Below are 12,549 nucleotides of genomic sequence, written 5' to 3' on the forward strand. Positions count from 1 at the left end.
GCTGGCTCAGTCATTGGAGCATCTGACTCCTGATCTCAGGGTTGTGAGTTCAAGCCCCACATCGGTATAGAGATTACTTTAAAATAAATTTTTTTAAGGTTTTTAAATTAAATTGAGATTGTTGGGCTGGATGAGTTTACATTTCCACCCATGTTTGATATTTTAAATTTTTTAAGTCCCTAATACGGTTCTGTGGGGAGGATCCCTGTTCCACAGCCAGAATTTGAAATGTATGTTACCATAGAAATAATGTTCTAAAGATAGTAGTCGAATTAGCATTCTCTACAATGTAGTATGTAGAACACTATTTAGGAAAATGCTTCGTGTTCCTAATAACTGGATTACGGTGAACATTTGGAGAACTCTCCTGGAGCATGGGACTGGCCCAGTTCAGATCAGCAGCCCTTGAGATGCTTAGACACGTGAGGGCCGGCGGCGTCGTGTAAGCTTCAGAGGAGTCCAGCCCCATTGGCCTGGTGCCCCTCAGGCCCTCGGAGCTGCCTGAGTGGGCGCAGCAGCTCAGCTCAGTTAGCTTCTGTCCAGCCAGTTATAGAGCAAGGAGGTGAACAACAGGCCCTCCATCCTCCAAGGACACTCTGAGTTGAAACCAAAACATGCACGGAGCCACTTGTGCACAACAAGGTGCATCGTACCCAGGAGCCACGCTGCTGTGTGGGTGTCCACGGACTAGAAAGTAAGAGGCACTTTCAGAAAGTGTCCACTGTAAACATGAATAAAAGGTACCAGAGGTTATATATTTCAACAGCTGATGTCCCCCATGAAGGATACCGATTCATTGTCCTAAGTTTCTTCAGCAGCAGCTCCTTGTGAAACTCAAGACTGTCCGAAGAGTGAGTGCCAGATCTGAGAGCAGGAGCGACAGCTTGTTAGCTCCTTGTTCTCATGGACGGTGAATCTCTTTCAAAAGTCGTCTCGTGCCTGAAGCGGAAACAGGAGCTGCTGAGACAAGAGGGGTAGCGCTCCTGCCACCCACTTGGAAATATGCCAGCCAGACCGTAGGTGTTACGGCAAATATCCGTAAGCACAGCACTGTTTTAAAACATTTCCATGAGTACGTACAGGCACACTTCAGAGACTGTGGGTTCGGTTCCAGACCACTGCAGTAAAGCAAAGCAGGTCCAGAATTTTAAAACAACAACGTACATGCCGTCACTGAAAAAGACTTTATTGCTAAAACGTGTGACCCACCATCTGAGCTCTCAGAGGGTTGGACTTTCTGCGGGTGGCGGGTCTTGGTGGCGCTGCCGGCTGCTGACCGGTCGGGGTGCTGGGTGCTGGAGGCCTGCAGGGCCCTGCGGTTTGTCGCACTGATGGCTCTTCTGTCCCAAACGGTTGCTCGGCGGCAGGCGGTGCCGCCCAATGGCGTTTAACCCACAGAACTGCCTTCAGAGCTGGAGTCCGCCCCCTCGAGCCCTGCCGCTGCTTCATCCGCGCAGCTCCGTGGTGTTCTGATCCGTCCGTCGTGGCTCCCAGCGGCAGCTCAGGAAGCCCCTCGCTCTGCTCCTCCCGAGGAAGCGCCCCCACGTGCGGTCCCGTCTGACCCTGAGCTTGCCCCAGCTGCGTCCCCTCCTCGGGCTCCGCTCCTGCTTCTGGTCTCCTGCGGTTTCCCTGCTGTGGCATCTCCAGAGCCCAGGCAGAGCCGACTTGGCCTGGTTCTTCAGCGCCGCGGGGTCTCAGAGGGTCACGGAGCACTGGCTTCAGCTCCAGGTCACTGGCCGCGTTAGCCCCTCGCGAGAGGGTCGCCTGCTGTGAAGCTCTGAAGCCGGGCGCTGCCTTGTCCTCTCGGGCTGTGAGAGTCCCAGCTGGCATCTTCTTCCAAGAGAAGGCTGTTCCGGCTGCGCTGAAATCCAGTGGTTTAGGGTGGCCCCCTCACCGGTGATCACAGCTAGATCATCTGGAAACCTGGCCGCTTCCCCTTGCACTTGGGTGCTGCGGAGATGCCTTCCGTCCTGGGGCCTCCTGAACCCGCCCCGGCCCGCTGCAGACGGTCCTTCTGCAGGTCCTCACCTCCCCGCGGTCCCAGCCCGGGAGAGAGTCCGGGCCTTGCTCTGGATTAGGCTTTGGCTTAAAGGAATGGGTGGCTGGTGTGGTCTCCTGTGCAGACCACTGCCACTGTCTCCAGGCCAACAGCAAGGCTGTTTCGCTTTCCTATCATTCATGTGTTCACTGGAGTAGCACTTTTTTTTTTAAGTTTATTTATTTGAGTAATCTACACCCAACTTGGGGGTCCAGCTAACGGCCCCAAGACCAAGGTCACATGCCCTTCTGACTGAGCCAGCCAGGTACCCCTGGAGTAACACTTTCAATTTTCTTCAAGAATTTTTCCTTTGCCTTGACAGTTTGGCTCACTGTTTGGTTAAAGAAGCCTGGCTTTCGACATGCCTTTCTCACACTAAGCTTAATCGTTTCTAGCTTTTGATATAAAGTGAAAGATACATGATTGACTGACTGTTCCGTTCACTTGAACACTAAGGACAATTGTAGGGTTGTTAATTGGCCTGATGTCAGTATTGTTGTGTGTCAGGGACAAGGGAGGCTCTAGGAGAGGGAGGGAGAGATCGGGGAATGGCTGGTCAGTGGAGCAGTCAGAACACACGCATTTATTAAGCTACTTTCTTATGCGTGTGTGGTTCCTGAGGCCAGCAGTTACAGTAGTGACGTCAGATATCACAGAGGGGCACCTGGGTGGCTCAGTTGGCTAGGCTCGGGTCATGATCTCGTGGGTCATGGGATCAGGTCCCACACTGGGCTCCATGGTCAGCGGGGAGTTTGCTTCATAGATTTTCTTCCTCTGCCCCTCCCCTCTTTCAACCACTTCTTTCTCTCAAAATAAATAAATCTTAAAAAAAAAAAATCACTGATCACAGATCACCGTAACAGGTAAAATAATAAGAAACTTTGAAACACAGAATTACAAGAATGTGCCAGGGACGCAGAACAAATTCTGTTCAGCCAGCAGCACCAGTAGACTGGCCTGATGGAGGGTTGCCGCAGACCTTCAACGGCAAGAACAAATTCATGGGCAGAGAGCAGGGAAGCGAAGCACGAGGAGGGGGTACGCCTGCGGGGCAGCAGTACTGTGCGGCACCCTCACTAAAACACGTGTTCCTTCTTTTAAAAATTCTAGCAGTTCTACTGCTAGCACCCGCTTCTCTTTTTTTCAAACTAAATCTTGCATACTTAGGCTTCTGACATGTAACACAGATTCGAAGTGGGCTGCTGTGGCGGCAGGTGGTCTGGGAGGCGCTTGGAGCCACCTGCTCATCTGCCACCTGCTCATCTCCTGTCCCCGGCTCCCAACTTCTGGAACATTCTTCTAAGGCACTGCAGAATATGGGTGAAGACCACCAAGCCGGAGGTCAGGGGGGCGGGACCACTGCTCTTGTGTGTAAGACAGGCCCAGCTGTGACATACCTTTCCTTTCCTTTGAGACTGTCATTTCTCCATCTACCAACAGGTGCCAAACAGAAGGAGGCGGAAGCAGAATGACCACTGTGAGTGGAGAAGCCCTTAGAGGAGAACCTGAACAGAGATTTTGGGTCACGCTTTGCCTCATGAACACTGACCGTGACAGAAGACAGTCAAATGGCTGAGAATGTATATCAGGGTTTAGTGATGGGTATTTTTTCCAGTGATATTGAAACTGAGCTTAAGAAACAGAGTTTATGTGTTTGAAGATTCAGGCTTGCATTAAAAGACTGTTTTCAGACCTCTGTCTGAACAATTTCAAGTGCTGTATGTTATTAAAGTGCACTGTGTCCTGAAATTTTTCTTACTTTTCATTTCAAAGAATTCACTGGTCTGTAACAGGTAATATGACATAAGGCGAGTGCATGGCCTTTTCAGACCTAGTGCCTTATGTCAGAACACGCGTATGTCATCACTGCGGCCCATGGCGGCTGGAGCCACACGGTGCTGGGGCGTGAAAGTCTTTGGACCTTTACCAAATCAGTTTGTTTTCATTAGATTTGTCGAACAGTTGTAATTTGGATAGAAATACTTTATAAAACTTTAATGACAGTTTTACGTTGAAGTGTCTGTTCTGAACTATAATGTAAACAAAACTGCTTTACAACAGCTTTATTTATTTCTACTTTCATGCGATTTTTTACACCTCGTGGTGGGGAAGCTTCACTGTACCCATTAAGAAACCATTGGTTGTTATTTTCAAATAGCAGATTTCTCATTTCGGTTTGGATCTGGAGAAGATAGGACTTCAGAAAGAGCCACGGCTAGGTTTTAAAAGCTGAAGTGTCTGAAAGCACGTGTGGAGACCTGCTCTGCTAGACTGGAAACAGGCAGCGGTTGGAGGAAACAAAAGTGCCGGGAAGATGTCTATTTTTTTCTTGTGTATTGAAATGTAAAATCATGATGTTTGTATGACTGCTGATGCGATTGTTTTTGTAAATTTTATTGTGGCATATACAGTATTGTCATATGGTCGAAAAGAAACACAGCGTTTCCTAATGTAAGTGCTCTGAAAATGTCGACACTGTATATATATATATGAGTATAGTTTGATTTTTTTGTTTTGGGTTTTTTTTTTTTGGCAGATTGAAAAATTAAAATAAATCTTATTATCGACTGCTTTGTTAAAGAAGTTCTTTAAAATGCCATGTCTTTCAGCACATAAGAATAATCTGCTCACAGTTTTCCCCTTAGCTCTCTCTCCCCAAATGAAGAACATGAATTCTCAAAGATCATCAGAAAGAAAAAACCCTCATGACTTGATTCACAAACACTACGTCTCCATTTTTAAGCACAATATATTTAAGGAGAAACTGATGGGGAGATTCCATGTGCCGAGCCGTCACTTTGTTCATCTCCTCAGAGGCCAAATACGAGAGCATACGTCTCTGTTTCCCTGTGGAAACAACTGTGGTCGTGACTTAGGTCAATGGTAATATTTGGGAGAAAGGGGAAAAAGGCACAAAGCTCCTACGACATAGTTTTGGAAGCCAAAACCTCTGTTTTCAGTCCACCCCCGGTCTGCGGGTGCACACGAGTGTGCACAGGCTGCACCACGCGTGGATGTGTGACGCATATGTATTCAGCTTCGGAACATAGTTCAGGACCCTTCACAGAGACGTGTTAATGCTGTCTCCTCCCACAGGTGCACCCCATCCAGCAGCCTCTGGCCGAAGGGGAGGGCACGGGGCTGTGCCAACGTCCCTGGCCCCGCACGAGAGCTCGGGATACACCTGCAAGGGTCAGCTCCGCGCCTCAGCCGGAGAGGCACAGCCACCTACCCACGGAGGGCTGTTGTCTTGGAGTTGTTTCCAGTAAGTGATAAAAGATCAGGTTCTGCTAAGTGGCCTCTCTGCGCCCTTCTAGAAAGAAGGAAGAGCGGCACTTGCGCCAGGTGAAAGAAGGGTCCTAAGGGAAGAGCCTAGCTGACCTGAGAGAAAGCACCTGGCACCAGTTGCTGGATAAGCTGCCTCTTCCTGGGGAGGCTCACTGGCACCTGCTGGGTCCGCCCCCAACCCCCACATAGCCGTGCGCCAGCGCACCCCACGGGGGAGCCCACAGCCCCCAAAGGCTTGTGAACAAATGAGATGAATATGAAAGAGCGGATCAACACTAACCACATCTGTTCCAGAAAAGGAGGACATCCGTCCTGTTTCATGTTCTAATCTCTGTGAAAAACTTAACAGATTTATTGAACCAATGACACTCCTTAGATCCTCCTACAGAAACACTTGCATGAGCAGACAATCCTCTTAAACCACGAGTTCTCATCCAGGAGAGATGCTGGATCCTAGGGGACATGTGGCAAAACACAGACATTTTTGGTTGTCACCACAGCAGGGGGGTGGGGGTGGCGGTGCTGGCATCTGGGGGGCAGAGACCACAGATGCTACATAGGACGCCCCCCCCCGACACAGGTATCCAGCCCAAGATGCCAGGAAGGAAAGAGCCTAGACACAGCCCAAAACTCGTATAATGTGCCGCATATTCTACTTCCTTACCGAGTCTGTCCGTATTTGGGGAGCCAAAACTCGGCAGGCAGGCTTTCTGGGAAGGTAGACATCAAAATACTCCACAGGTGGATTCCAGAGGATTTATTTCCAAAGCTCTTTCACCAAAAAGAGGATTTTGCTTCGCATCCTAGCACCCTTGGGAGAAGATCCCAACCCGTAGGGAGATACTGGCAAAGTGAGTTTCACTTACAGACACGTGGCCTGATTTTATTTCTCAGACTTAACATGCTGTACACAATTTCCCTTAGACATTGACCGAAGTGAGGGCACAGGAGGTATGAGCACCACCTGGCTCTCAGAGGTATTGAAGATCCTGCCTACAGGGAAGTCGGAGAAAAGCCAGGTACCTAGCTCCTTCTAGAACTTTCCATGCTTGAATACTGCTGACCTCCACCTCCAAAGAACCTCACAGACGGGAATCTGAAGACTCAATGGAACGCTGCTCTGACTTCAGGTATGGGATTCCCCCTGGAAAGCCCGCATCGCAATCACCTGCCGATGGTAGGTTGGAGATGCAGGACAGGCCTCACAGCTGCCCCCACCTGCCGAAGTCAGGAGCTTCTGGCCCTCTCCCTCCTGCTCTGGCAACCAGTCACCCCCCACAACAGTCCCAGAATGCAGGTAAACGCCGCCACGTGTCCCTAGTGCTCCTTTGCCAGCCATCCCTCCTCCCGGGCCCGGGGAGAAGTGCGTCCACCCTCCTCCAGGTGCAGAGTCACTCCCTCCCAGCCCAGCGCGCGTGCCTGGGAACAGGTCCCTGCCCTTCCTTCCTGCCTCTTCCAAACTGTGCTGCGGAGGCCTGGGAGAAACAAGAAATGGCCCGACGCTACGCCCCAGGCTGCTTATGGCCACAGCCTCAGGTGTAAAGACCAAGGGCCCCTCAAACTGCTCCCCACCAGGCCTGACAACTTCCTGGCCAGCACAGACCCGAGGGGGGGGAGCTGTGGTCCCTCCCCCACCCCAGACCACCTGCAGCAGGTGCCCAGCCGGTGCCCTCCTTTCTTTGGCTTCCTGAGCTGCGGTGTCACCTCCCTTCAGGCCGGAAGACCTCCCCACGGCCGGCCAGGGGAACAGGGAGAGGGTCACCCTCAGGAAACCTCCATCTTTATCGACAGCCCCCGGCCCCGAACTCCTGCCCAGCCAACGCCTCCACTAAAAGTCCCCCACAGGCGCCTCACGTGGGACTCGTCTTCGCACAGGAAGGGGCGATGCTGGCAACCTCTGCGAGCTTTTTCACCCTCCTCCTCTCCTTCCTGCCCCTTGAACAAACACCATGTAGTGGCAGCGTTTCTGATGGCCCCCGTGCACTCAGGCTGCTCAGCCCAACAAGCTGACCCTCCTAATTTACGTTCATCATGGCCGTTAAGTTGCATTTTTAAAACCAAAACCCTCATCGTCTCAGGCGTCTAGGTGGCTCAGTGGTTAAGCGTCTGCCTTCGGCTCAGGTCAGAATCCCAGGGTTCTGGGATCGAGCCCCACATCGGGCTCTCTGCTCAGCTGGGAGTCTGCTTCTCCCTTTCACTCTCCCTCTGCCCTGACCCCCAGCTCCTGCTTTCTCTCTCTTTCTCAATTAAATGAATAAAATCTTTAAAAAAAAAAAAAAAAAAACCCACAACCTCTCATACTCATTTCACTGCTCAGAAGCCACCACGGGCCCCACAGCAATGAAGACCAGGCCCCCCGCCGCCCTCTCCCGCTGAGCCTCACACCCACATGCTCCCTGCTCTTCTCAAAGCACCAGGCCTTCCGCACCTGCCCACCAGCCTGAGCTGGTCCCATGTCCCTTGCCACCTGCAGACATTAAACTGCTCTCTCAAGGGCCAAATCAAAAGCTAGCTGCACCGTGAAAGCTCCCAGGACTCTCCCCAGCTCACAGACAGATGCCTCCCTCCTCCGACTACCACGAGCCACACTTCTGTTGGCCTGGTCCACCTGCCTCCTTCCTGGACAGCGGAGCGTGCGATGGAGGCCCCCTGGCACCTGGGGACAAAGACGAGCTGCTCAGCCCTGCCCCGGACACCAGGAAACTGTTGTAAAATCCCTCCCCTGTCCTGGCCTGGCTTTTCCCTCTGTACAGCTATCGAGATGGACAAGGATGTGTGTGCGTGCATACTGTCACGGACAGTAAGGGCACTCCCTGAACGCGGGAGGACCCGCCAATGTTAGTAGCAGCCGTTGTCCTTGCTGGTGGTCACCCAAGTTCCTCAAGGAAGGGAAGGGTCGCCCACTCATCCCCATGCTCTAACAATGGCTCATCTCTGGGCCTGACAGGTGCTTCATGAATGTCCCTCCAATGTTTGAGGTGTGGTGGTAAAGGCCAGTACATCCACTAGCACGGGGGGCGGTAGAGCTGATGACGTGCTCTAGGCACGTGAAATTGTTCCCCTAAATTGCCCAGTTACTCGATAAAGGTAGAGAGGCGCCGCAGAATACGGAGCTCCTCTCTACATTCCCAGGCAGCCCACTTCTCTGCCTTACACCTTAACATTTGAGTTCGGACACAGGGACTGCAGAAGAGGATGCTGGAGGCAGGCTCCTGAGGGCATGCGCCCTGCTCCCTTTCTAACACAAAGGGCACTTCCTTCTTGGAGAAGGGGCGGTGGAGGTCGGCAGACCCCCACAGACCCCCACAGCGCCTGCTGTCACAGGGGAGGGCTGCCTGGAGTGGCCGGGATGGCACAGCACGGAACAGCACAAGGGCCAAGCTCCCTTCCCCTGGGAGAAGAATGGAGAAAGGGACAGCCACACCTGCTCAGAGACAAAGATGAAGCTGGCTTCAGGAGCTGGGAGTGGAAAAGCCCAGAGAGACGGGTGCACGGAGACAGCCCCTCATACCTCCAGCGATGCAGAGGACTGAATAAGCTCGCTCCTGACCCTCTTAAAATCCAGAAGCAGGGGCGCCTGGGTGGCTCAGTGGGTTCAGCCTCTGCCTTCGGCTCAGGTCATGATCCCAGGGTCCTGGGATCGAGCCCCACATCGGGCTCTCTGCTCAGCAGGGAGCCTGCTTCCTCCTCTCTCTCTGCCTGCCTCTCTGCCTACTTGTGATCTCTGTCTGTCAAATAAATAAATAAAATCTTTAAAAAAAAAAATAAATAAAAAAAAAAATAATAAAAAAAAAAATAAAATAAAATAAAATCCAGAAGCAGCCATTCATGATATCTGGAGAATTCCCATGCTCTTTCTTTGCACCTTCTCTTCTTTTTAACAGCTGAAACAATTTCCAGAAACTTCAAAAAAAAAAAAAAAATGCTGTGAGTGACCAGTGGGGAAGGAGTTGGCAGGTGGGAGGCGGCGGGGGGGGTGGGGGGGCAGGTGGTCTCTGGTTGGGGGGTTTCCAGTAAATCAGCCTAGAATGACATCATCCCTGTTACTTTCCAGAACCACATCAAAGACAACAGTGGTTTAGTACTGATCAACTGGAATTCAAGGGCCACACCTGTGAACACGATAGATCTCAGCCCTTGGGAGCTTCATTCTGGCTCACAGGGTGAAAATTTTAAAGGCAGAGCCATGCTAAGGTTTTCGCTCCAGCTGTTTTCTCTCCCTGGAACAGCCACCCCGGCCCCTGGCCCAGATTTCTGCCCAGCCACCTCCCTCACCGCTTTCAAGCCTTGCTGCGATCTCGCCTTCTGGATGAGGCCTGTTTTGACCACATTCTATTAATAACTGCCAGCGCCACAAATAACAACAATGCAAAGGAAAGGAAGGGGGAGGAGAAGCTACAAGCTACTGAGCCAGCTTCCTGCCAGGCGCTCTCCGGGCCGGCGCCCAGGCTCTGGGATCTGAGGCGGCCTACGAGCACCGACGCGGTAACCTGGCCAGGCTGGGACCGCTGGGAATCCGCGGACTTTGGGACTTGATACAGGCCTCATTCCAAAGCCCACGCTCTTCATCCCAGTTCTAAACAGCTACTGCAGGTTGAATGTGTCCCCCCAAAAGATTTACTGATATCTTCACCCCCAAAACCTGGGAACGTGGCCTTGCTTGGAAAGAGGGTCGTTGCGGATGTGATCAAGCTCAGCGAGGTCACATTAGACTAGGGCAGACCCTAACGCAGTGACTGAATGTCAGGTGACGACAGGGACAGACCGATGGGTGGGACAGAGCTGGGCACGAAGGAGGTGACTGAAATGTTCCACAATAAAAAGTGGTTTTCAAAACTTGACAAAAAACGTTTACAAAAGTAAGCCATTTGCTTTTTTTTAAAAGTAAGTTTCTCTTCGCCTAGATATATTAAAATGAAAACACACAAAAGAAAAGCTGTAACTGAGAATAAAAAAGCAGACCCATGGTTTCTCAGATGGCAACGGAGGTTCATTTTCTGATACCGTGAAACCATTTGTTAGAAATAGGGCACACTCCTATTCTTAGCACACTGAGAGGAAAGTTGTCTTCAAAAGTTACCATATTATAGGTTTCAGACATCTTAACACAACACTTGGGGATGAATAATTAAGATTTGTTCATTATACTTGTGCACCTGATGGTTCTATTTATTATACTATAAATTAGTTGACCTAAATGTTATTTTTTGAAATAAGCTTTTTTAAGAACTGTAAACAGTTTTTAAAAGAGAGCAGCATGTACTTCTATTCTTTGCCAATTGCCTAGAGGAAGAATGCTCCCCACCTCTGTTGGTGAAACTAAGATGACAGTGAGAGCCGGGTAGCAGAGCCTGCAGGGCAGAGAAGTGAGAGAAGTGAGAGACCGGCCTCCCCACCGCCCCCCAAGCCTCCCCCTAGAAGCTTCTTCTGGGACTTTGAACCTTCTTGCAGACCCACTGCCATTTTCAGGTGGCCGTCACTGAGTCAAGGAACACTGACCTGGGGGCAGCCCTGTTCCTCCAGCCACCGTCAGCTCCCCATGGTCTCTTGCTCAAGTCCCCAGCAGTCCCTCACTGTCTGCCACCCTGGGCCACCCTGCCTCCTCATCCAGCCTGAGTTCACTATCCATACCAGACACTGCCAATCCCCGCCCCTGTCCTCCTAAGAAAGCCCCGGCCCAGCTGACTGCACAGGGCCCTGACCAACCCCTACTCTGCCTCCCCCCACACACACCCTGCATGGCCCTGGTCCAACCCCGCCCGCCCCGCCGCCCCTCCCACTAGGGCCCCGCTGGCCCTCAGCTGTTAAGTCTTCATGTGCCTCGTTTTCCATCATCCACCATTAATCCACCTCCAAACGCTCTGCAAAAAAACACTAGTCTCCTCACCCTGAGTTCAAAAACGTGAGGTAACCCATCTGTTCCCTTTTCCGTAGACATCACTCATGGGCCTTGCCATCCTTCTGTGTCCATCTGGACCAATGACTTTTCTAGATCGGCTGCCCAGCCAGATGCTCATCAATTTCATTCTTTCCTAACACCAGCATTTTACTTTGTTAATAATATTTAATTCTGGAGACGCCTGGGTGGCTCAGTTGGTTAAGTGTCTGCCTTCGGCTGGGGTCATGATCTGGCTGGGCTCGAGCCCCTTGGCCAGAGCAGGCAGCCTGCTTCTCCCTTTTCCTATGCCACTCCCCCTGCTTTTGCTCTGTCAAATAGATAAATAAAATCTTTAAAAAAAAAAATACTTCTGTTTTCTTTATCTTTCACTTCAGCTCTTTATTTTTCCATCCTTCTGCTTTCCTTAAGTTTATTATATTCATCTAACTTCTTAAATGGGTCACTAAGCGAAGTAATGTTCAGCCTTTTTTTGTTGTTTTAATGTAAGCATTTAAGCTTAACTTTTTCCCTTTTATGGCATCCCATATGCTTTTATTTGTAGCATTTTTATTATCAGTTTAAATGGTTTCGAATGTCCTTTATGATTTCTTTTGACTCATGAATTATGCAGAAGTATATCTCCTACTTTCCAAATGGATGAGGTTCTCTATATGTTGTTATTGATTTCTAGCTTGATTGCATTGTGATCAGAGAATGTGGTCGACAGAAGTTCTTAGAAATATGTTGAGGCCTGCTTTATGACCCTCTCTGCATGGTCAGTTTTCATAAGTGGGTTATACATGTCTGCACAGAAGGCATATTTCTTTTCATTTGTTGAGAGCCATGTTGTACAGGTGGTCACAGAAGAACTTTGTTAATTCTGCCGTTCAAATCTTTTTGTCCTTACTGATTGTTAAGAACAACTTCACCTATCAACTACTAAAAGGTATTAAAATGTCCTACAGGATTTCATTTTCTCCTTGCAATTCTGCCAAGTTTTGTTTCATATATTTTGCATAAACAGAATGTTATTGCTTATATAAAAGTTTAGAACTGTAACATGGTCCCAGTGAACAAAACCTTTCATCATTATTTAAAGACTTTCTGACCACAGTAACGGTTCTTTTTTTTTTTTTTAAGATTTTACTTATTTATTTATTTATTTGACACAGAGAGAGGGATCACAAGTAGGCAGAGAGGCAAGGCAGAGGGAGAGGGAGAAACAGGCTCCCTGCCAAGCAGGGAGCCCTACGTGGGGCTTGACCCAGGACCCTGAGGCGATGACCTGAGCTGAAGGCAGAGGCTTAACCCTCTGAGCCACCCAGGTGCCACCGGTTCTGCTTTA

At 50.3% G+C, this 12,549-nt stretch overlaps 1 protein-coding gene across 9 annotated transcripts in view; it reads left to right on the plus strand.

The window, feature by feature from the left end:
• PRKAG2 (protein kinase AMP-activated non-catalytic subunit gamma 2) overlaps nucleotides 1-4,605 on the plus strand; it is a 243,734-nt gene extending 239,129 nt beyond the window's left edge. For all 9 annotated transcript variants that reach the window (XM_045086350.1, XM_045086351.1, XM_045086352.1 and 6 more), the window contains one exon: nucleotides 3,479-4,605. In XM_045086350.1, the coding sequence (XP_044942285.1) occupies nucleotides 3,479-3,510 (32 nt within the window). In that variant the 3' untranslated portion in view covers nucleotides 3,511-4,605. The remainder of the gene's footprint in view (nucleotides 1-3,478) is intronic.
• The last annotated feature ends 7,944 nt before the right edge of the window (nucleotides 4,606-12,549 follow it).

This window comes from Mustela putorius, unplaced genomic scaffold (genome assembly GCF_011764305.1).
Source record: "Mustela putorius furo isolate JIRA1106 unplaced genomic scaffold, ASM1176430v1.1 tig00000929_pilon_pilon_pilon, whole genome shotgun sequence".
In the NCBI taxonomy this organism is placed as follows: Eukaryota; Metazoa; Chordata; class Mammalia; order Carnivora; family Mustelidae; genus Mustela; species Mustela putorius.